The following is a 26,007-nucleotide window of genomic DNA, read 5'->3' as shown; positions in this document are numbered from 1 at the left end:
GCACCCGGGTTTCCTTTCCAGGTCAGTGCTCGTTCCGCCACAATTTACTGTTTAGAGAGTCATTTCACAGGGGGAGAAAACAATAACAATGGGTCTTTTATTATATTCTCCTTGATGAGACCTGACAGGGTCCACCTCTTCTTCTCTGCTAGTAAATCAGGTTGGCCCTCCTCTTGTTATTGTTTTTCTCTAGAACCCAGGCTGGGGCTTGCCTTAGCCTTTGTTCTGTTCCCAGTTTTTATAGTGCCAAGGTTAGGGGAGAGAGCAGATTCAGACAGGTCAGGGTGGCACAGATGTTTCCTGTCCCTTGGCTAGTCTGGCTGTGTCTTTCAGAGGCAGCTGAATGCCATGGCCAGGTGTGTCTTTCAGGGTCTTCCAGGCCCTTGGAGGTGGTGGGTGTTTATAACCACAATTTCCTGATTAGCTTCTGTTTTCCACAGGCCTCTAGCCACTACCTGAGGGAATACATCTAAGCGTCTACTCTGGGAGTCATCAGTCATTCAAAGCTCTCCGTAGTCTAGCCATAATCTACCTCTGTATTCTTATTTCCCAGAGTCCCCTTCACGCATCCTGCGTTTTCTCCCAGAGTACTATGTTTTCTACCCTTCCTCCTCATCTTCACCTATTAAAATATTACTCATTTCTCCAGAGTAAGCTTAAACACCACTTCAAGAAGTCTTTTTCAAAAACTTCCACGCTTATTCTCTCTCCCTCTGTTGCAGTGTTATAACTTTTTAGCCCCGTCTCCCATCATTCCCTGCCTCATATTTTATATACTGCAACTTTGCACCATGTTATTTCTCACTTCCTTACCTTTGCTAATGCTGTCCGGTTGCCCAGAATCCCTGCTTTAATTTTTTTTTTTTTTTTTTTAATTAGAGTGTTTCTTGGTGATCTATTTGCTCCAATATCCTCATTTTGAAGTTTGTTCATTCCATAACATCCATTGAGACGATCTTAGAACATGTATTACTTTTTTTTTTTTAATTAATTAATTTATTTTTGGCTGTGTTGGGTCTTCGTTTCTGTGCAAGGGCTTTTTCCAGTTGCGGCGAGCGGGGGCCACTCTTCATCGCGGTGCACGGGCCTCTCACTGTCACGGCCTCTCCCGTTGCGAAGCACAGGCTCCAGACGCGCAGGCTCAGTAATTGTGGCTCACGGGCCTAGTTGCTCCGCGGCATGTGGGATCTTCCCAGACCAGGGCTCGAACCCGTGTCCCCTGCATTGGCAGGCGGATTCCTAACCACTGCGCCACCAGGGAAGCCCCCCTGCTTTAATTTTTATTTCACTTTGCCTAGCTAAGTCCGATTTAAATTTAGGATGGGCTCAGGCATCACTTCTTCCAAGATGACTTCCCTGACGCCTCCAAGCTAAGTCAGGCTAGTCACATAATAGAATACACCTATCTGTATCTGGGTACTTACATGCTATATTTTATCTATTTGTACCTGACTTCTAAAGTAGTGTTTAACCAAACAGCAGGGCACCATAGCCTAGCCAAGTTGACACGTAAAAATTTAATCATCACAATAAGTGACCAGTAAATGTTTGCTGAATTGAAGTATGCTTTTGAGCTTCTTATCTGAAGCTCAGAAAAAGAGAACAGTCTTACTTCTTTTTCCAGCAGTAATTTGGACTCAATAACCTGAAAATCTTCTACCACTAAACTCCTAACAGCTCTGAATAAAAAGTAACAACATTCTAATGCATAACTGAACTTGCAAGAAAGTAAGGGACTCTCCAGAGGCTGAAAATAAAGACAGACTGAGTAGTAAGTCTGTAAGATGATGTTGTATCAGGCCTCTTGGGATTATCTGTCTTGGTAATCTTGGGACTTGGATTTAAATACCCACACAGGAAGAGAAAATGAAGACTTGAGTCTTCACAAGACAGGCATTAAAGCTGAAACCCACAAGTGAGATGGGACTTTCAGTAACATGGTAGTTAGAAAAAAAAATCTTCTCATTAATACATGGACACAAGAAAGTTGTCTTAGCCTAGTCTCTGGAAAGAAAAAAGTCTCTCTCTCAGAATTCAGAATGATAGGTCTATCTTCAGGTGGGTTCGGAGTTTAGATTTCTACTCCCTGTGTGGTCTGAGGTCCTGCAAACTGATTAATTAACATAAAAAGTATACCCAGCCAGTGATACCCACCTGAGGTGCCTCGCAGAAGAAACCGCAAAACCCTCTTAAGATGATAAAAGATCTAAAACTATGAGATGATTTTTAAAAATCTGTAAAATTAATAATTTTAAATGATTAAGAACAAATAAAGAGCTAAAAACATGAGTTTAGAACTGGATACTATGAATAATACAAGGTAGATATGACAAATAGAGCTTTCAGAAATAAAAAAACATAGTCATCGAAATTAAAAAACATAATGGGCTGTTTAAACAGGAGATGAGACACTGCTGAAGAGAAAAATGGATGAACTGGAAGATAAGGCAGAAATGACCCATGATGCCTCTCAAGGAGACAAAAGAAAACTATGAAAGCAAAGTTAAGAGACATGGAGGATAGAATGAGAATACTATCCTCAATACATGTTTAGTAATAGTTCTAGAAGGAGAGAACAGAAAGAATGGAAAAAGACAATACTCAGAGGTAATGGTTGAAATTTTTCCAAAATTGATGAAAGACCTCAATTAGGAAGCACACTGAGTTCCAAAGGATAAATTAAAAGAAGGCCACTTCTAGACATACTGTAGTGAAACTGCATAGCAGCAAAGATTAAAAGTAGGTCTTAACATGTATACACTACCAAATGTAAAATGGATGGCTAGTGGGAAGCTGCTGCATAGCACAGGGAGATCAGCTCGGTGCTTTGTGACAACCTAGAGGGGTGGGAAAGGGAGGGTGGGAGGGAGGCTCAAGAGAGGGGGATATGGGGATATATGTATACATATAGCTGATTCACTTTGTTATACAGCAGAAACTAACAGAACATTGTAAAGCAATTATACTCCAATAAAGATATTACATGAATAAATAAATAAATTAATTAATTAATTAAAATTACACAATTAAAAAAAAAAAGTAGGTCTTAAGAGCATCCAAAGATAAAAGAGATACCCTACAAGAAATCACAATTAAAGCAAGAACAGTGGCAAAATAAACAAAAGAATAATGCCCTCAAAAGCTGAGAGAAAAAAAGAAATCGCACCCAATCTAGAATTTTCCACCTAGGTAAACCTTTATTCAAGAGCAAGGGTCAAATAGAGACAATTTTAGACAGATAGAGGCATCAAATTTACATCTCAGAGATCATTTCTGAAAGGACTGCTAAAAACAGATATTCTTCAAGAAGCAAGAAATTGAATCCAAAAGGAAATAGTGACATGAAAAAAGCAATAGAGACTAGAGAAATTGGTAAACATGTGAGTAAATCTAAAACAAACAAAAACAGAAAAAACTTGACTTTACAGAATAACAACAAAAATAATGATTAATTTAGGGAGTATAAAAACAAGGTGAAATTAAGATACTGGGCAGTAATATGTGACATGGCAAGGGAGTAAAGAGAAAAGAGGAGTGATCAGTCTTAAAACATACTAAAACTTGGGAGGACAGTAGAGCTACTGATTAAATTTATACTTGGTAATTAAAGTGTGCATGTTTAAAAAAAAAAAGTTAATGGTAACCACACCAAGGATAGAAATAAAATGTGTAATAAAGCCCTCAAACAAATTTTGTCCCATCAGCTGTCTGAAAATGAAAAAAACAAAAAACAGAAAAACCTGAAAAATAGTAATTTTTCTGATGACCCCTTGTTATGAACATTATAGTGTAGATTCTTGCATTGGGATGGGAGTTGGGATTTGATGACCTAGTTTTAAGTTTCCTACACGTGAATGTTAGAGAGACAGACTATTAAGTCTCTAAGCCATTCAAATGAACATCGCCACATATCAGAATTGTTGACGCAAAGGGGGAAGCTACTTTTGGCCTCAGGATTTCAGCTTTATCTTAGAAAAAAATCCCCAAAGTACAAAATCAAGAACCCGGGAAATAAACAACATTCAAGTAGAAATCTGTCTTCAAGAGAGTACTTGTTAAGGTTTCTGTTTCATCATTCTCAAGATTCCAAATTATTGGCTTCACAGGTCTTCAGAGGCCCCTCTCCTAGTTATTGGCAAACCAGGAAGCAAGGAACTGGCTCCGTCCTACCTTTCAACCTTATCCTCACTCCCCCTCTGCCATATGCATATCCTATGTTATACCATAACTGCACCACCACTTAGCAGGGCTTTGTGAATTATACTTTCATGCTGCGATACTTCTGTTTAAGCCACTTTTCTTTTTGAAGTGTCCTTTCCACATCACATATTGAAATCCTACTAACTGTTTAACTCCCAGACTGTCAGTATCTAAAAATGCCTTTAGAAACCATGTGGTTAAGGCAGGGGCAAGGTAGGGGAAGGGGATTAAAAGGTACAAACTACTAGGTGTAAAATAAATAAGATACAAAGGTGTAATGTACAGCACAGGGAATATAACCAATGTCTTATAACTTTAAACAGAGTATAACCTATAAAAATATTGAATCACTATGTTGTACACCTGAAACTAATATAACATTGTAAATCAACTATACTTCAATTTAAAAAAGAAAGAAACCATGTGGTTAAATTTTATCAATTGCATATGAAGAAAATGCAATTCAGATGAATTCCTAAGCTACACAAAATTTCTATTATTTACCCTATAATCAAAATTTATCACTCCTTTCTCTGTACTGTAACACAAACAGAAAATCATATATGTAGAATGTCTGGGACCTTATCTGTTCTAAGTTAACAATATCTTTGAAGTTTACATATTCTAACTCTAAAAGAGCACAAGAAATTTTTATTTTTAATTGTGGTAAAACACACATAACGTAAAATTTACCATCTTAACCATTTTTAATGTTCAGTAGTGTTAAGTACATTCACATTGTTGTGCAGCCAATCTCCAGAACTCCCTTCATCTTGCAAAACTGAATCTCTATGTCCATCAAACAACAAATCCCCACAGAGCACAAGGAATTGTGAAGAGATGTTTTATCATGTAAGGTGTGATAAAAGAAATAAAGAAATTTTAAAAGTCTGTATGTCTTAATTAAAAAGAAACTGAAAACTTTAATTTCAAAAGTTGGAGAGTTATTTAGGAGCCTGATGAAGAAAAGATTTTTCTTCTGAAAGCCACTATGGGAGAAAAGAAGAGGATTAATATTTATAGTGGTTGATTATTAGTGAGAAATCTACCAAACTGTATCTAAAGGTATTGGTCGTCTTTACTGTCCTGTGTGAGTATTAAAATATGAATCCCCTTTTAAAATTTTTTGAATAATTCCATATTTCAGAAGTAGTGTGAAGTGATGAATAAGATCTGCTCTGGAGTCAGTTTGCATGGTCTCAGATCCTGAATCCACCACTCAGTAGTTGTATGACCTTGAACAAGTTAATTAGTCTCTCTGTGCCTTAGTTATCTTATCTGTAAGATTAGGAGATAATGCTAACTGGCTTGTATGACTGATGTGAGGATTAATTGAATAAGGTGTTTAAAGTCAGCACAGTAACTAGTGCTTACTAAATACTTAATAAATATTAGCTGTTATCAATTTTACTGTAGTTGATATAATTTTGATACCTGAACTCTGGGATAAATAATCTCCTGTACTTCTGTTAACACTATTTTTATTCTTTGTGGCAGAGCTGGGTGAGGTCTATAGTCTTTCCTTCTCCTACCCTCCACCCAGTGCTTTGCATACTGCTGGGAAAATAGTAGGTACCTACTCTAATGAATCTTTGTTGAATGAATAAATGATGAGAATATTTTTATAGGTTGATAGAATATATTTCATTATAAAAACACTGGATAGTAAACTCTATTTCAAAGGAATATATGGAGACACTAAGGATAAAATTAACCAGGTTTTCAGGCAAATCAGTTTGGGTTGGTTTTTAAAATTATTCTTTGGGCTTGTTGAATGTGAGGACCATGTATCCTCAATGGCTCATTAGAGGTGGTTGAGAGGATAGACAAATTCACTGAGGAGAATAGAACCAGGTCAGTACCATATATCTTTGTGCTTCGATTTTCTAAGGCATGAGCTTCAATCCAGATCCACTGTGAGCTCAACTTGGTGTAACGAAAAGAGCACTGTTGAGAAGAGATGAGGGTTACCACCTCATGACCTTGGGCCACTTTTCCCCTTAAGCCTCAGTTTTTTCACCTATAAAAATGAGAGTATAGCATCTAAGGTCCATTTTTCCATTCAGAACACATTTGGTACCATGTTGCTAAACCTGGGTGTATCTGGGAGCCTGTGGCATGTGTTCGTCTCCCAACCTGCCAAAATTCAGTTGTTAGTGCCTATTCTGGTGAATAATATCTCCCTCTGAATTGGTGCCAGTTGGAAAATTATAGAATGGAATGTGCCACTTGGGTTTGGATTTGGAAATCCAGAGTGTTGTTGCCTTGAGGTACGAGGATGTTTCTGCCCAGCCATGGTGGTGAGTAGGCTGATAATACCAGTCATGGCAGTTTGCACTTGGACTGGGAAAAGACGGTCAAGTCTCCTTTGCTAATGAGAGCAGAATGAGGGGAGAGCTCTTTTCTTATTTCCTTCCAGCAATTTGCTGTATGAACCATGCCCTGGTGATGCAGTATCACAAACAGAATCAATGCATCAGCAAAGTAATAAAAATAAAAAATTTCTTATGCTTCTGTAATGCTTAGCTGTTTATCTACTTTATCATACTTGATCTCACAAGCACTCCAAATGGAAATCAAATCCTCAATTTCCACATCCTATAATATCATTTAGGGATCTCTGTCTTTGAATTCCACTGTTCTTCAATTTTTGGAAGACTTGCAGTTCTTGCTGTAAGGAGGCAGCATGGTAGAATGCACCTGCCTCTGACTAGGTGTTTGACCTTGAACTATCAAGTGTTTCCTCTCTCTGGGCCTCTGTTTCCTTATAAATAAAAGACCTCTAAGCAAAATCTTCCCTCTCAGAAGGCTGAGGGAATATTATGTTATTAACGTCTCATATGAGAGTAAAATCTGTAAACACTTCAATAACTGGTATGTTGATTTGTACCTAAAATAGAACATTAAGATGGGGGATAGTCTCATTGCACATGGAAATAAATGACCGTATTTCTGTCTACATTTATAAATGCCTGATCAGCATTCAGTGAATTCATTTTGTTGAAGTGCTCTCCATTTCAAAGGACTCACACAGGCACATTGTTTAACCCAGTGATTTTTACATAAAAAGGGGGAAGAAAAGAATCTGAAATGTGTGAATGGGTGCTGTGCTAGATACACATTTATATACCAGATACACATTTATATACTCATTAATTCTTTCAACAAATATTATTGGGCACCTAATATGTACCAGGCATTATAATAGAGCTGGACACGGGATTGACACAGCAGTTATCACAACAGCAAGGTCTCTCCTCTCAGAGAACTTACATTTTGGTTGGGGAAATGAATAATACATAGTCAAGGTAATTTTGAAATAAAGATGATATCTATGAAGATTATATAAAGAGAATGATTGGGAGGGGTGGGGACTACCTAGCTCAGGTAGTCAGAAAAAAACTGAGGAAGTAATGTTTGAGCTGAGACTCAATTAGTGAGAAGGAGCAGGACATGCAAAGATCCAGGGGAAGGAAGTATCTGACAGCAAGTGCAAAAGCCCAGAAGAGATGGTGCGTTTAGCATGTTTGAGGAGTATGGTAAAGGCAGCGTCATTTGAATCTAACAAACTTTAGAAATGGGTATTATCCTTATCTTACAGATGCAAATACAGAGAGGTAAAGAGCCCAAGTTTAGGTAGTAAGTTGGTGACCTGAGATTTAAACCCAGGTTAGTCTGACCCTAAAATCCATGTTCTTTCCACTGTGCCATGCCACTCAGCAATTGATTAAAATGCAAAGTTTCTGAGTTGGCTTGAATAACTGACTCGTTTCTATGTGACATGGTGGAGAAGGTTCTCTTTCTTCCTTGTGATTCAGGGAGTGTATATCCCACCTGAAAGGAGGTAAATGGCTATTTGTTTTTGGCATTTGTGGAACATATACTATTGTGTATTCTTGTGATACTCTTTTATGTATTGTGGTTCCTCATTCCCTCAAGTCCCAGGTTGAGTGGGTGTCCTCTGCCAGGAATCAAGCAATAGGTCTTTATTAATGGTGCTGTTATGGGGTGAATGTTTGTGTGTCTCCACCCCCCGCCCCCCTACCAATTCATATGTTGAAACTCTAACTCCCAGTGTGATGGTATTTGGAGGTGGGGCCTTTGGGAGGTAATTAGGTTTCGATGAGGTCATGAGGGTAGTGACCCAGTGATGGAATTAGTGTCCTTATAAGAAGAGGAAGAGAGACCAGAGCTCTTTCTCTTTCTCGACCATGTGAAAACACAGCAAGAAGGTGGCAGTCCGCAAGCCAGGAAGAGTCTTACCAGGCCAGCACCTTGATCTGGACTGGTCAGCCTCTAGAACTGTTAGAAATAAATGTCTGCTGTTTAAGCATCCAGTCTGTGGTATTTTGTTATAGCAGTCGAGGAGCTCTATATCTATATCCATCCATCTATTATCTATATATAGATAACACATAGATAACATATAGATAATAGATAATAGATTATATATATTCTTTCTGTATGTATCTATTTATATAGATATAGAGAGAGAGAGCAAGAGAGAGAGATAAGATTATAGATATATATAGAAAGAGAGAGAAAGAGATTTATCATGAGGAATTGGCTCACGCATTTATAGAGGCTGAGAAGTTCTAAGATCTCTTGGCAAACTGGAGACCCAAGAGAGCCGAAGGTATAGTTCCAGTCCAATTCTGAAGGCCTGAGGACCAGGAATGCTATATCTTTCAGTCTGAGACTAAAGGCAGAAGACTGATGTCTCAGTTCAAAGACAGAGAGAGTAAATTCTCCCTTACTCCACCTTTTTGTTCTAGTCAGGCCTTCGGTGGATTGGATGAGGCCCGCTCACATTGAGGAGGGCGATCTGCTTTACTCAGTCCTGATTCAAATGTTAATCTCATCCAGAAACACCTTCACAGACACACCCAGAATAATGTTTAGGCAAATATCTGGACACCTGTGGCCCTCTCAAGTTTACACATAAAATGAACTATCCCAGGTATGCTCTGTATAAGGCAGTGGTGAGCGTGAGGGTGAGTAGTGGGGGACTCGGAAGGAAGTATAAGACAGTGTGCACCCTCAGAGGGTGATACGGTAGGGAGGAAGAGGCACAAATAAAGAAAATCAGCAGATGATACTAAGCTGAGTCTATTTAAAATGACAAGTGAATAGGTTTCAGACTAAGCTTTCAGAGGAAGGAGAAACCACCACAGAGGGGAGGACAGGGAAGATTTCAAAAGGGAGGCAGAACTTGTTTGGGACCTTTAAAAATGAGGAGAGAGGTGATTTCTTTTTTAAATGTTACTTTAATAAGCTTGAGGATACTTGCTAAAATAATTCATAAAATTTGTACCAGAAAAGAAAATGGAAGACTCTCCATCCAATTTTCTTGAGGCTAGAATAACCTTGACAATGATTTGGATAAGAGCAATAAGAAAACAATATATGTCCCAGTGCACTTAAAAATCTAGATGCATTCATTCTTTGTCACATATTAACTAATAGAATCTAATTAAGTATTAGAAAGCACATTATATGATAAAGTAAGATTAATTCCTGGACCCAAAGTAGAAAACCTATGATCGCTTCACAGATGAACTCTCTCAAACATTTATAGTAGAGATAATACAAGTTCCACAAAATTTCTTACTTCCCAACTCCTTCCGTGAAGCCAAAATTATTACTTTTGACACCAAACCGAAGACACCATGAGAATAGAAAACCACAAACCAAAATCCCCAATAAACATAGTTGCAACAGTTCTTAACAGCATTTTAGCAAATTGGATCCCATGATATATAAAAAGGATCATGCATCATGGCCCAGTGGAGTTCATCCCAGGAACTCACGTTTCATGTAACATTTGAATATCAATCAGTGTGATTTACCACACAAGCAAATGTAATAAGAAAAACAAAGCCTTTGAGATTACCTTATTCTTCTCCTTCTTCTGCTTTTCCTTCTTCTTCTCCTTCCCCTTCTCTTTCCCCGTCCCCTTCCCCTCCCTCTTCCCCTCCCCCTCCCTCTTCCCCTTCCTCTTCTTCCTCCTCTTCCCCTCCTTCCTCTTCTTCTTCTCCTTCTCCTTCTTCTGTGAGAACTCAGCACATTTCAAGTTTACCATACAGTATTGTTAACTATCATGCCATATACATCAGATCTCCAAAACTCATTCAGCTTGCATAACTGAAACTTTGGATTCTTTGATCAACATCTCTTCATTTCCCCCTCCTCCAGCCCCTGACAACTACCATTCTATTCTCTGCTTCTGAGTTTGACTATTTTAGATTCCACATATGAGGTCATGCAGTATTTATCATTCTGTGTCTGACTTATTTCACTTAGCATAATGTCCTCCAGGTTGATCCGTGTTGCTACAAATGGCAGTATTTCCCTTTTTTTTATGGCTGAACAATATTCCATCGTATGTATATATCACATTTTCTTTATCCATTTGTTCGTCAATGGACATTTAGGTTGTTTCCATAGAAAAGGGTGATTTCTAAATGGACCAACACACAGAAGCAGTAGTTTGACAAGAGATAGTTGGGAAACAGTGTCTGAATGGCAGTTTGACCTAGTAGTACCATTCAGTGTCTGAATGCTAGTAGGACAGGGTGCCTGCGTATGCTTGTTCAGGTTGTTCACCGCACAAGGGCATTTGACTGAGGAGACAAGTCGGGGTGAAATGCAGACCCACACTCTGCTTGCCAAGCCAAGAACCCTGGTGTAGGAGTGTCCACCTGGAGGAAGGAATGCCTTTTTCTAATTCACACAGACTCTGCAGCAGTCTTGCAGGAGGGAAACAGTGAGAGATTAGAATAGAAGGATGGGGTCAGATCATAGAGGACATTTCTGTGTATCTAGAGATGGATGGCTTTGATGGTAGTGGTGATTATGGGTATGATTTGTGACCTGGCAGTGGAATTAAACCTAGACATTTGTCAATGCTAGGATCCCTGTTTTTCTGGTATAAAAGAAATCCATATCTTTCAAAAATTATACTTGCTTGATATTTCTCCAAAGCAAACTTTAATACTGACCTACTTTACTCTAATATCAAATCAGCCTGATTTAATTTTATAAGCCAGTCATGGAAAGTGAATCTGTCCCATGACTCCAAAGCATTCTGTTCTGTAGCTCCACTATAATTACAGACAAATGCATCTAATCTTCCCATCATGTGTTCTCCTGAGTTACAGGATTCTTTTTTTTTTTTCTGTGTTTGATAATCTTGTTATCTTGTGATACTGCATCATTTAATTATTCCCCAAAATAGAGATCTTCAGAAAATCTGCTCAGAAAAAGTGATTTGCTGTTCCCAACTGAAGTCACAGCTGGTGTGTTTACTCAGTAATTAGTCATTTTCAGAACTTTGAGATTGCTGTTTTTCTTAAGGGGTCTCATCTGCCATCTAAGTCTGTTGAAGCCCTTCTGCAGATCACTTGAGGGAATTTTATAAACTCCAGAGAAGGACTAAGTAGGTATCCTCAGAGATCTACAAGCCCAGGACTCTATCAGATTGAGCATGGTTACTCTCTCTGATATTAACCTCCAAATGTCTAGCTGTATTCATTTTAATAACTCCATAAACATTTTCTTAGCATCTACTGTGTGTTGAAGAGTAAGACAGGCATTGAGGCTGCAAAAATGAGTAGAGACAGTTCCCATCTAAAATATACGATTTCTAAACTTGATCATCAGAAGTGCTGAAATTTAATTTTACTAGCTCTGCCACCTACTCACTGCTACTTTTAAGCAAGTCACTTAATTTATCTGAGCTTCCTTTTCCTATAAAACCAGTAACATTGAAATGACGTTCCTGTAAGGCATGAAATATTGTGAGATTAATTTGGTTATCTGGGATGAATAATGTGTGTAGTATGTAGTCTCTCAAGTTCTCTTTCCCTCCTTTACACCCTTCTGTCCCCGTTGGATCTTTACCTTTACAGACTGAAGAAGACTCATTATATCAGCCTCTCCTAAAATCAGAACCTTTTTATTTTGTTCTGTTTTTCTCTGGGCCATTTCTACTTTCATCATGTCATTTGTGTTTAGACAAGTGGACATGATAATGCTGTATCACAAATATGAAAGTACTATGACTTGTACAAGATGAGTTCAGAGTATAAGAAACCCTTTATGTTGAGTTTCCAATAAACTTTCTGATGCTAATCAACATTATTTTTCACCTTTCACTCTCTCAGTCTTTTTGTGTTTTTCTGTTACATCTCACAGGACTAATGTCTCAAGGAAACAATTTTCTGTTATTTCAGGTTCTTTTTTGGATTGTAGTTGAACACTCATGATCCCCTGGTAAAGTCATTTCCCATTGAATATAATATGTTTTCTTACACTTAGTCACATTAAAACTCCTCTGCCACTTTTCTGCCCACGTCCACATCTTCTTTCACTTTATATCTAATCAACTTGGCATTTTAATCCCTGGAAGTGCTGAATGCCATCTGCAAACTTGGCAATTTCCCCATGCACTCTTTTCCAGATCATTTATATGAATGTTAACTAAGACGCCATGCAGCTTGCTTTCTATCTAAGAAGTAGCAGAGAATTTGATTTAACTACTTAATCACTGAATTAATAATATCAAGGACCAGCCACAGAACGTTGCCTTTATCCAGAAAACTGTTCCCTTCTTCCTATGCTTTGTATCTTATTCCTAAACCAGTTATCTATAACAAGCATTTCTCCATGTACTAAAAGAAAGTTTTTGTTTTGTTTTGTTTTAATTTTGTTTATTTATTTATTTATTTATGGCTGTGTTGGGTCTTCGTTTCTGTGCGAGGGCTTTTTCTAGTTGCGCCAAGCGGGGGCCACTCTTCATCGTGGTGCGCGGGCCTCTCACTATCGCGGCCTCTCTTGTTGCGGAGCACAGGCTCCAGACGCGCAGGCTCAGTAATTGTGGCTCACGGGCCCAGTTGCTCCGCGGCATGTGGGATCTTCCCAGACCAGGGCTTGAACCCGTGTCCCCTGCATTGGCAGGCGTACTCTCAACCACTGTGCCACCAGAGAAGCCCTAAAGGAAAGTTTTATGGTTTATGAATTAGATTACAAATCCAAATTTGAGTTAAGAGCCCCTTTACCAATGTAAGGCCTGCCTATTTTACGTCTCATTTATGGCTTTGTTCCAGAACATCTATATGAGGTGTCTGTCCTATGCCACTTTCTATCACTGTCGTTTCCCAGCTAGCTTCTAAATTCCGAGCCCTAATCAATCAAATGATCAATTGAGTTGCCTGATGAGTGTTGGACAGTAGCTGTTGGTTTGCCATATACCGGGAAAACAGCAAGTCCTGAAGTCTAATTACTGCACCAGCTTCCCAAATGATCTCAAGCCCTGGTTGGCTCCCTGCCATCTCTTCTGTGTCCCAGACAACGTGGCCTATCAGATCTTAGGCACATCTGATCATGTCACCTCTTTGCTTAAAATCTTTGACAGTGTTTTGGGAGACAGTTGGGAAAACTTGAATATAGACTCAGTAAAGATGTTTTAAGTTATTATTAATTATTAAATAATAATTATTATTAAAAAGTCATTACCCTGGGATAGGCAAATCCATAAAGAGAAAGTAAATTAGAGGTTACCAGGGACTGGGGGGTGGACGTGGTGGGGAATGGGCAGTTACTGCCTAATGGCCACAGAGTTTCTGTTTTGGATGATGAAAAAGTTTTGGAAGTAGCGATGTTGGTTGCACAACATTGTGAATGCACTAAATGCCACTGAATTGTACACTTGAAAATGGTTAAAATGGCAAATTTTGTTATATATATTTTGCCACAGTAAAGAAAAATTTTAAGGCATTACCAGTTAGAGATATTACTTAAAATTCTACACGAGAAATAACATGATATCTGGGATTTGCTTTAAAACAATCAAACAATAGTCCTAACAACAACAGTGAGGGTGATAAATGAAAAAGACTGGCAAAATGTTGATTACTGAGGATAGAATTTTTCATAATAAAAAGTTTTAAAAAAATCTTTTGGAAGCTAGCCATAACGTCCCAACTACTCAGCCTGACATGTGAAGTTGACAGTCCATCACTTCCCTTTCTCAGGAGCCTCGGCTCTTGCTGCTCAGCCTGCGTGCCCTTCCCCCAGTCAGCTGGGCCGCTGCAGCGCTCTGTGCTCAGGCAGCCTCTGTGCCTTTCAATTCTGCTCTCTGCTTCTTGTGTGGCAAATTCCTCCTCATTCTTTAAGACTCAGCTGCGTCCCTGGAGCCTTCCCAGACTCCTCCAGGCAGAGAACTCCCTCCTTTGGGTTCCCACAGTGCCTTGTCCACACCCCTGCTACAGCTTATACCCTGTATTATGACCTTTTATTTATGCTTCTGCCCACCACTAACCTGTGAGCTTCATGAAGGTAGAGGAAACTTACTTTTCACTGAACATCTTTCTGAGCTAGATGAAACTTTTGTTGCTGTTGTTTTAGTCGTGTGCATTAAATTCTTTTTTTAAAGGAAAAGATTGAAAGGTGGGAATGTGAATATTAGCTATAAATCTTAAGAGTTGAAAGGGTCCTTAGCAATTACCGACATGTATATTGGTCTCCCTTTCTAGACTGTGCTTTCTCTACTTGGCACCTACTAATGCATTTTTACATTTCCAGCACCTACCACTGGGTGTTCAGGAAATTGTTGCTGAATTTATTGATAAATCACATCCTTTCTTTCTACAGATGGCAAAAAGCCAACTGTCTAGCTTGGGGTATGTGGACACACACTTTTTAGGAGAAATAGTGAATTTTCAGGCATGGTTTGTCAGAGCAGCAAATAAGCACCTGGAGGGCTGTCACTCAGCCAGTGGAGTCAGCTCAGTGGGTGAGTGAGCTAGGACTACGGTGTGTCTGCAGTACACATCCTGCCAGGGGGTGGCAGCAGGCGCTCACAAACTCTCTCCAAGACCGGCAGGCCTGATTTACCCTTTGAGTGTAGGGTAGGGAATAGATTCCTCTACTATTTCTAGTTTATTTTCTAATTTCTTGATGCCTTGAGATGCTTGACCAAAAGAATAGGGCCTGAGTTATAGACAATAAGACCCAGAAACTAAGCACCTTGTCTGGACATTTATCTCTAACCAGTGCTAGGCATTTACTAGGTGCATTGTTAGTGCTTTCATCTTCTAGCTTGAGGTTTTGATCCCTGTGCGAGCCTCAGGCACCCAGGGAGGATTTACACTCTAGGCTGTTTTTAGGTCCTTTAGTTCCGGTGTGGATGGAGATTGAGAACAGATTTTCATGTGGGGAAGAAGAGAGAAGAAAGAACATGACACCCTGGGACGTGCACCTGCAAGAAGAAAGGAGAAGACGGCTGGGCCTGCAGAGACACACTCAGTCCACTCAGTCTTGAGGGTGGCCTCTTCTGGTTTTCTACATCTGTCCAGCCAGCACCATCACTCCTAACATCTCCAGTCAATAAGCAAGCCCTGATTGTGAATAAGTACACAGTTTAGGGAATTAGTTGGAAATTTATAGATATGTTGATTATATTTGTACAAGCCTTAGCTCAGAGCATGTAATATGACAGTAGGACATAATCAATATTTTAAATCCAAAATGATGGAAAATCCAGGGCTCATATGGATACTCCTTGCTCTTAAGTATTCTTACATAATCCAGTGATCTGAGGCTGGTGTGGGGGAGGGGTATCACAGATTATTAGACAACTGAGTTTGAAAGGTGGTATCAGATGATGATGCTATAAGCCAAATATCATGAGTAGACAATAAATGGGATGCAAGTTCAGAAGAGGAAGAAGGCATGTTGGCTCTGGTCATAGTAAAACAGCAATAATACCTGGTACATGAATGTTTGTTGCATTTTGCTAATAGTACTTTATATTTGCATAATATTTAAGAGTTTCCAAAACACTTTCATGTCATTTATTCTTATCTGGCTTCATTAAGTCTTCACAGCAACCTGTGAGTCAGGTATTATTAAATGAGGTAAGATACATAGAATACTTAAGATAGTGGTTAGTACGTAGTGAATGTTAGCTATTATTATTAAAATCATTATTAGCCCTATTTTATACATGATGAAACTGAGGCTCAGAGAGGCTGTTACTTGCCCAAAGTCACACAGCTGAGAAGTGGTAGAACTAGGCCTGAACTCAGTTCCCCTGGTTCCTAATTCTAGACCTTTCTCCATTTCCCCATGCATAAAGAGGGAGTATTTAAGCTGGGCTTAGCAAGGTTGGGCCAAGTTTTGAGGCAGCCTTAGCAGAGAAGTCTCTGATGATGTCTCCTCATCCTCATGAGCCCTAGTTTGCAAGAGGATGGGAATTCCTGAGGGTATTCTGTGCCTTGAGTAAGACGAGTTAAACCTAGAAGCCTCTACTCATTTTAGCAGTAAGGGGAGGTGGTTCATTGCCTGGGCAAGCCATTAAACTCACAAAGATCCTCAGCTGGTAGGCTTGTTAAGAAAATGTTACAATAGGGGGAAATTGACAACACACGCACCATGGATATTTTTAGTCTGTGCTTCAAGGATGTACATGTTGGTTTCTGTTTAGACTGAGCACCAGGGGGTGAATTTGGATTGATTTGGCAAGACTGGCAGTCGGAAAGTCCTTACTGAGCACCTTCTCTGTGCCCAACTTAAGCAAGGGATTGTGGGGGGGGGGAGTAACTAAGGGAAGTGAAGTAACTTTCCCAAACTTTCAAACACTGGGGAGAGTGATATAATGATCTTTTTCTTGGGTGGGGGGGCAGTGTGCTGATATCAGTAAAAACTCTTCCTTACACCAGCAATTCTGCAATAAATTATTTATCCTTCTAATGTACAATGTGGTGACTGTAGTGGATGATACTGTATTGTATGCTTGAAATTTGCTAATAAGAGAGTAGATCTGAAGTGTTCTCGCCACACACACGCACACAACACACACACACACACACAAAAGTTAGTAATGTGAGGTGATGGGTGTGGTAATTAATCTGTGCTTATCCCATTTCACAAAGTATACATGTATGAAATCATCATGGTGTACACTTAAAATATTACAATTTTGTTTGTCAGTTATAATATAATAAAGCTGGAAAAAATAATTTATCTTATGAATATATTCTTAAATGTAAGCCATTGTAGCTCTGTTTGTAATAGCAAAAACAATGCAAACACTGGAAATCTAAACACTCACCAGTAAATTTTTTTTTTTTCAAGATTTATTTATTTATTATTTATTTATGGCTGTGTCGGGTCTTAGCTGTGGCACACGCGATCTTTGTTGAGGCGTGCAGGATCTTTTGTTGCAGCATGCGGGCTCTTCATTGTGGTGCTCGGGCTTCTCTCTAGTTATGGCGTGCAGGCTCCAGGGGGCGTGGGCTCTGTAGTTTGCGGCACGCAGGCTCTCTAGTTCAGGTGCCCGGGTTCAGTTGCCCCGTGGCATGTGGGATCTTAGTTCCCCGGCCAGGGTCGATCCCGTGTCCCCTGCGTTGGAAGGTGGATTCTTAACCACTGGACCACCGGGGAAGTCCCTATACTTTTTTTGTTTGTTTTTTTTTAACATCTTTATTGGAGTATAACTGCTTTACAATGATGTGTTAGTTTCTGCTTTATAACAAAGTGAATCAGTTATACATATACATATATCCCCATATCTCTTCCCTCTTGCGGCTCCCTCCCCCCCACCCTCCCTATCCCACCCCTCTAGGTGGTCAAAAAGCACCGAGCTGATCTCCCTGTGCTATGCGGCTGCTTCCCACTAGCTATCTATTTTACATTTGGTGGTGTATATATGTCCTGCTACTCTCTCACTTCGTCCCAGCTTACCCTCCCCCTCCCTGTATCCTCAAGTCCATTCTCTAGTAGGTCTGCGTCTTTATTCCCGTCTTGCCCCTAGGTTCTTCATGACCTTTTTTTGTTTGTTTTTTAGAGTCCATATATATGTGTTAGCATATGGTATTTGTTTTTCTCTTTCTGACTTACTTCACCCTGTATGACAGACTCTAGGTCCATCCACCTCACTACAAATAACTCAATTTTGTTTCTTTTTATGGCTGAGTAATATTCCATTGTATATATGTGCCACACCTTCTTTATCCATTCATCTCTTGATGAACACTTAGGTTGCTTCCATGTCCTGGCTATTGTAAATAGAGCTGTAGTGAACATTGTGGTACATGACTGTTTTTGAATTATGGTTTTCTCAGGTATATGCCCAGTAGTGGGATTGCTGGGTCATATGGTAGTTCTATTTTTAGTTTTTTAAGGAACCTCCATATCACCAGTAAATATTGGTTAAATTACTGTATGACCTTCAAATGGAATTTCATGCAACTATTACAAAGAAAGACGTCTATCAGTATGTGCTGAAAGCATATCACTAAGATGTATTTTTTAAATTGCAGTAGAGCTGACTTACAATATTAGTTTCATGCACACAACATAGTAATTCAATATTTTTATAGGTTATATTCTATACAAAGTTATTATAAAGTAGTAAATGGAAAGATATCCCGTGTTCATGGATTGGGAAGAATTAATATTTTAAAATGTCTACCCTACCCAAAGGACTGGTATATTTTTAAGTGCAACAAAAAATTAAGGTTCAAAAAAGAAGAGTTTATATAGCATGATGCCATATGTATGTTTGAAACATATATGTATGCAGATATATGCACACAATTTCCCCACACTGGAAGGATATGCTTGCAACTGATAATGGGGAGTGTGTGTGATGAAAGAGAAATGGGAAAGGAAAAATGTATTTTTCATCTTATCCATCTTATTCTTTTGAAGATAGTTAGATTTATTGGTTTAACCATGTGACATACTTTTTTTTTTAAGCCACTTGCCTGCGGTCACACAACCAAGAAAGTGTACAGCTAGGATTCCCGTGCAGACTGTGATTCCAGAGCCCTGTGATCCAGAACCCCTCTGAATTCTAGCACACTGCTTCCTAACAGTGCTCTCTTAGGATCAGGAAGTAATTCTGTCACTTGCTTGTAAGTTACAAAATTTTTCATGAAAATACCTGGGAGAATGTTCTCATTCTCCAGAAGAAGACTCTGTGCTCTATCACCTGCCATCTTGGCTCCTTTTCTGTAAGACTGTGGCTCAGCCAAGAGAGGTCCGTCACCCAGAGCCAGGAAACACAAACTAAGATTTCCAAGAGGACAGATTACCTTAAGGAAAAGGCATTAAGATAATTAGAGAGTTGGGGGTGGGCAGAAGGCCTGAAAACAGTATCATTAGCCAACTTGGTCAATGGGCAGGTGCAGAAAGTGACAGATAAATGCAGACAGAATCTATATTTATACTTCAATATCAGTGTTCAAAACCCACAAAATAAATGAGTGAATTAAAAACCTTGGCAGCATCTAAGTACCTAGACATAAGCTCTTAGTTCTAAGCTTAGCTCCTATGAACTTCTCTGTGATTTGAGCATATTGTTTAGCTGCTCTGGGTTTCTTTCCCCATTGGTTAAATGGACAGCACTGTCTGTCCTGGCTGCTTCACAGAGTCGTAAGGAACAAATAAGGTAAGAATGTGCTTTGAAAACGCAAGGCATCATACAGAATGAGAGGTTATCGTTAATGCTGCTGAGACTTACCTCACAGAAGGAGAGCTATTTTGAGACAGGAAGATGGGAGGAAGCATCAGAAAAGCATTGCTGGTAACAAGGTAGGCACACCTCACCAACACAGGGAAGGAACCTCTTGGATCATTTACTCCAGTTCCTTCTGTTTATAGTCGTGGACGAAGACCTACGGAGTCCTCAAGATCTGCAGAGCAGTGATAGTGCCATGCATAGACTATTACTTAAACCCATGAGTAAGGTGGAACCCTAAAAGGGATGGGATGTGCTACAGGCCCCTTGCCCAAGGGGCTTGCTGAGCTGTGTGTTGAACAGGGCTCCGGAAGCAGGCTGATGAAGCTTAGTAAGGAACTGGGGCAGAGGTAGGGGGATGGACTTCAGCGATCCAGCTCCAGGACGGCTGAATGCCTCTGAGGAGCAATTTGAGGGGAGCCAGAGACTTGGATAGGACAAATGACAACTTCCTAGAACAGACTGTTCCAGAACCAGATCGGAAAGGAAATAGCCTGGCCTCGTCCTGGGTAGTTCACAGGAACTCGTGTAGGAAGTATTTGTAGTGGAACTAGTGCTCACAACATCAAGTCCCTTTTGCACAGAAGAAAGAAAATGGGAAAAGACACATGCAACGCAGCATACATGACAAGTCAGTTTTTGTAATGGTGGGAATAAGGATGGCGAGAATGAATGAGCAGAGGGAGACAGTGCTGTGCAGCGCCAAAGACTCTGGACTCAGACTTGGGTGTGAATATTGGTTCCGTCACTAACTTGCCATATGACCTTGAATGTTCCATTTTCATCCCGAGTCTTTGTTTCCTCATCTCGAAAATGAATGCCTTTCTCCCTATCTCATAAGTTGTTATGAGGACTAAATGAGACGTTCTTGAAAGCAACTAGCACATAATTCCTAGAACATGATGCCCAATAAATGTTAGTTTATCCCTTTGTTTTGGAGAGGGACTTTTAGAAAACCTCCAGTGAAACATAACTAATTTGAAATTTCAAGCACTGGGAAAGCAAGCCCAACCTAGGTAGCATGTGGACAGGTCCTTTTTACAGATAGAGAAGCAGCCTATAAAGGCAGATAAGAAACTCTTATGAGAGGAAGGGGAGGTGAAGAGCAACGTAGCAATGGCTATAAATATAAGCATAAACAGTCCCCTTACCAGCAGCTGTAATGTGAGGTTCCTCCAGCTCCGTGACAAAACGGGAAGATAATAAGTACAGTGTATCTAGGCTTGACTCATTCTCTTGACTGCTCAGAAACACAGGATAGGTTTTGTGTTCAATTATAGAAGCTTTCCTCAGCCTCTCCCCCTGCCCCCTGCTTTTTTTCTGGTATAATTAACTCTCCTTCATTCATTGATTGTCCTTTAATCCTTGTTTTGTTGGATATATTTGCTTTTTAAATTATTGTCTCAAATCCTTTTTGGAAGTATGGGTATGAAGAGGTAAAATAATAACAGTTTCCTTAGAAACTAAAATTCCAAGGGTGGAAACCAACTAGAAAATCAGAGTGAAACGCAAGATGGGGGAAGATAAGGAAACTATAGGGATGTATAAAGTTGACCTAGTCTTTACCAGGAGTAACATTAGGGAAATTGCTAGTTCTAGACTCCTTTTGTAGCAGAAAGACCAAGGATGTTATCATAAAATCACAATGCCTGGGCTTCCCTGGTGGCGCAGTGGTTGAGAATCTGCCTGCCAATGCAGGGCACACGGGTTCGAGCCCTGGTCTGGGAAGATCCCACATGCCGCGGAGCAACTAGGCCCGTGAGCCACAATTACTGAGCCTGCGCATCTGGAGCCGGTGCTCTGCAACAAGAGAGGCCACGATAATGAGAGGCCCGCGCACCGCGATGAAGAGCAGCCCCCACTTGCCGCAACTAGAGAAAGCCCTCGCACAGAAACGAAGACCCAACACAGCCATAAATAAATAAATAAATAAATAAAACCCAAAAAGTTTAAAAAAAAAAAAAGCAATGGCTGCACATTCCCCAATTTAAAAAAAAAAATCACAATGCCTGAGAGTGAAAGGCCTTTCGGTTTATTTTATAGAGGGGAGGCCGTGGTTTGCCTGAGGCTGTCTCATGGTGATCCAATAGCAGACTTAGGGTCTAACCCTGACCCAGGTCTCTTGACTCTCATTTTGGGATTCTGTCTGCCATGGTCCTCGTCTTTGTGAGAGTGAATTTCTGACCGCAAACACCTGTACAGAACTAATTTGTGTGGGTTTTTTTTCCCTTTTTTCCAGGGCCAAGTGCTTTCGGGGCAAAAAAGTCCTTGGAGATTATGATATCAAAGTGGAACAGGTAACTAGCCTGGAGCCCAGGGTTACATCTGCATCATTGTTGGCCCCTCTTGACATTCCAGAATGAACCATTTAGTTCTGCCAAGTGGAGATAAGTGTCCATCACTAGCTTCTAGGCTCTCCATCTCCTCCCCCAGCCCTTTCCAGGACTTTTCTATGAGACATGGTCCTGAAGGCTGCATCTTTCAACTTCGCTGATTTCTCTTCATGGCTCTGGTGTCCGTAGAGAGGCAAGCAGCGTGGCTCTTGGGGCCCTCTGGGGGTGCAGGGTTCTCAGGCTGAGGAACACTTTAGAGGAATGTCTTCCTAGGACATGGCCACACCTACATATTGCTGGTGGCATGGTCTTGCTGGGTAGGCACACATCTGCCATTCAGGTGTGTGGCCTCCAGTGGTGCCTCCTCTGCGCCTGAGGCTACACTTCAAAGAGAACTTAGAAAAGAACACCTCCTGGTCTTAATGCAGTGAAGTCCTGAAAGACTCATTTTTTATCTTCCTGTACCCTTTGCTTCATGATAAATAGAGATTAGGTCTATTCGAGTGGATAGGGGGATGTCCAGTTTAAACAATGCATGTATTTTCTATGTAATGATAGAAGTTACTCATCATTCCTTACATGGTGTGCTGTGATTTACAGAGTACCTTTCCTATCCATTGTTGCATTCAGTTCTTAAAATAACTTATTAGATAGGCAAGGTTGATAAAAAAATTATTCCCATTTTATAGATGGGAGAAACTGTCCACCCAGAGAGAACAAGTAACTTGCCTGAACATCTTATGCAGCTAGTTGGGCCGGAGCAGAACTAAAAACCCAGTTGCCTAAACTAAAACTTAATGCATTTATGTTGAAATTGATAAAGGGCATGTTTGCCCCAGTTTGCATTCCCGCTCTGTAGAGGCAGCACAAAGTATGCTGGGTGGGGAGTCTGAAGGCCTGAGTTTTGCTCCTGTCTCTGCCAACAATAAGTTTTGTTTGTCCAGAAAAGTCACTTAACTGCTCCTTTGGTAAATAAGGATAATTATCTCTGCCCCTCCTGCCTCGTAGAGTAGCTGTGAGAGTTAGTTGAGATCAGTTTGGGAAAATGCTTTGCAAACGGTAAATAAATGTTTGGTGGAAGGGATGCTGTTGCTGCTCTGCGGAGGGCCTCGCAGAATCAGGACTGTGGGCTTATTCCCCCACGGTTATTTTTATTTATTCATTTTTTATCATAGTAAAAAACACATAGCATGAAATTTACGCTCTTAATCTCCTCCTGTTATTTTCCAGGCAGAATTTTCAGAGCTCAACCTGGTGGCCCATGCAGATGGGACCTATGCTGTGGATATGCAGGTGCTCCGGAATGGCACGAAGGTTGTCCGGTAAGGTCCTTTCTGTCCTCTGGGTCACTGTCACTGTCACCACAGTTACCATCTCTGGCCTGCAGTGGGATAGCATTGCTATGTATAGTGTACAGAAGTTGATGATGTGTGCTGTGCGGCAGTGGTAGAGGAAGGCAGAGGAAGCCAGCTCCTGCCTTTAGGGAGGTCGTAGGCCAATGGTAGAGAAAGCTCCATGGGCTCAGAGCTCTCTGAGCGGTAACTGTAAGAGGTGTTCCAAGACTCCGGCCCTACCTCAGCCAGTGCAGCTCTGGGCTTTTATCTCTGAATATATTTCCCCTGGAAAACAGGGTTCCATTGCTTTTTAAAAAAAGTTTGGAAACCTCTGCTCTGGTTCAGCCTCCTTTTTTACATTGATTTGCTTAGATTCCCTCAGTAAGTTGGTAGCAGAGCCCTGTGTTCTATGTGAATTCTCTTAACTCCCAGCCCTGTGTTCTTTCTGTATTCCAAATTCCTGGGAACTCATAAGTCTGATAGGAAAGCCTGGGGTGGGAAGGGACATTGTGGGTGGAAGAAAATTTGCAATTACAAAGCACTTACATGCCAGGTGGGGTGCTGGGTGACTTACAGACATCATCAATTGTAACACAACAGTTCTGTGCGGGAAGTGATGAGGATTCCAGATGAGGGAGAAAGGTTCCCACAGTTTTCTTCTTCCCTGGGGCACAGTGTGGCTTCAGGTTTTCAGACATCAGGGTATTGCTCCAGGAAGAGTGTTCACTTCACCCTTTTCCCTAACTCAGTCTATGCTACCCTGACACTGAGGCCGCCAGTGTCCAACAGGACCTGGGTCCGTGACAGGGAAGGCAGAACTCAGGTGTCTGGAGCCTCAAGTCAGGAAATGTGAGCTCATCCATCCTGGAGACTGAGGAGGACAGAAAAAGAGACGTCTGTCCACGTGGGGGTGAGCTCAGGAAGCTCCTTCTAGAGAGAATGGTGGGCTCCTCCAACTGCAAATGGACTGAATCACAGGGATGCATGACGCAAGCGGGTGGTGACAGGAAGGCCCATGTCAGGGTGCTGGGAGGGATCTGGCAAAAATAAGGCAGGCCCTTCCAGTTGCAGTGTGGGGACTCAGGAGCTGACCGCAAGCCTAGAGCTCAGTGCGTGTAACTGGGATATAAGGTTTGGTCTCAGGCATACAGCCGGAGCCAGTTTCCCAGAACTAGGGCACAAGGAGGTCAGAGCACATGCCACCTGACTTGATGCTAGCTCCCCCGAGTGACTGAGGAGAGGTCCTTCCACCCCCACTTTAAAAGACTGATCTCTGAGCCCAGGTGGGGCTGGAGCTGTAGGTGGGGATTGGTTGGGTGCCTGGGAAGGGAACCGGGTAGGTCATTACACATGTGTGAAATGGCCAAGGCCTAGAGCCTTGAGAGCAGATGCTGCCACAGAACTGACTCTCCAGGAAGGTGGGGTTCCTCTGGAATCAGGGCATGAAGATGGAGGCCCTGGTCCTGTGGAGCAGCTGGGGCTGGCAGCTCTGCTGGCTAGAGGTGAAACGCAAGGAGCCTTCCCATGCATGGGAACACTGTGTACTCTCAGTGCTTCCTGTAGCCAGTTGCTCAACCTCAGTTCTGCAAAAAGTATTTGCACCCCTCCCTAGCATCCTCTTTGGAAAAATAAGATGGGGACGTCTGGTATCTGTCCTCAGCCAGCCTGGACCCTTGCTCACCAGGGGACCTGATGAGGGCACTGCCTATTTTAAGGAGCAGCTTTAAAGAGTCAGAGCAGGATGCTGAGATCAGGGATCTACACGGCAGGGCAGTGAAGTCAGCCAAGTGTGTTGTCTTCGGAGTCTGCTGGGACCCCCTTGGGGTACCAACTCTGGAGCCACAGGAGCTTCAGCTCTTGTCGTGCCCCATAGGGACAGGGAAAATTCTTGTTGACCTGAGGTGTGAGGGTCTAAAGTGTTTCTTCCCTCCTGAGGGCTTTTGCACCTTAGAAAAAGACAATGCTTAACCCGGAAGAATAAGAGAATTTCAGAAATCTGTTCAAATCTCCTTTGAGAAGTGCCAAACATAATACCTCATTTCCTAGTCCATAAAAGAATAGTAATGATAAAATGAGGGGCTTGGCTCAGGTAACCCCTAAGACTCCTTCCCTGTCTTGGTCTTTGGAGATGGGAGACAAGAGGATGTATGACCTGAGGTTCTGGTTGATGGCAGACTTCTACGTTCTTACCAGGTCCTTTCGACCAGACTTTGTGCTCATCCGGCAGCATGCGTTTGGCATGGCAGAGAATGAGGACTTCCGCCACCTGATCATTGGCATGCAGTATGCAGGCCTCCCCAGCATCAACTCCCTGGAATCCATTTACAACTTCTGTGACAAGCCGTGGGTGGTGAGTTACCCTTCCGCCAGGTAAAAGGGTAGGACCCTGGTCCTCTTATCTCCCAGTCCCTAGGAGGACCACTGGTGATCCAGGTGCAGTAGGTGCCAGCTGAGAAGATGTGGGAGGAGCTTCAGCTGGGACACAGGGTAGGGTAGGCTCTCACAGTAGGACTTTGTCATCACGGGCTGGGCCGCCTTTGCTGCAGAGTGGACCTTTGGCCTCACAGCGAAGTCACACCAAAGATTCTGTGAAGACGCCCTTACAGGTCTGTAG

At 41.3% G+C, this 26,007-nt stretch overlaps 1 protein-coding gene across 1 annotated transcript in view; it reads left to right on the top strand.

The window, feature by feature from the left end:
* Window positions 1-26,007, top strand: part of SYN2 (synapsin II) — a 160,546-nt gene that overhangs the window by 91,537 nt on the left and 43,002 nt on the right. The window contains exons 2-4 of the mRNA XM_082347928.1: window positions 21,966-22,023; window positions 23,290-23,381; window positions 25,587-25,743. Coding sequence (XP_082204054.1) covers window positions 21,966-22,023; window positions 23,290-23,381; window positions 25,587-25,743 — 307 coding nt within the window. The remainder of the gene's footprint in view (window positions 1-21,965; window positions 22,024-23,289; window positions 23,382-25,586; window positions 25,744-26,007) is intronic.

The sequence above is a fragment of the Balaenoptera borealis genome (genome assembly GCF_965194805.1).
Source record: "Balaenoptera borealis genome assembly, chromosome: 12".
In the NCBI taxonomy this organism is placed as follows: Eukaryota; Metazoa; Chordata; class Mammalia; order Artiodactyla; family Balaenopteridae; genus Balaenoptera; species Balaenoptera borealis.
The sequence above is the reverse complement of the archived record's forward strand: the minus strand, read 5'-3'. Positions and strand labels throughout refer to the sequence as shown.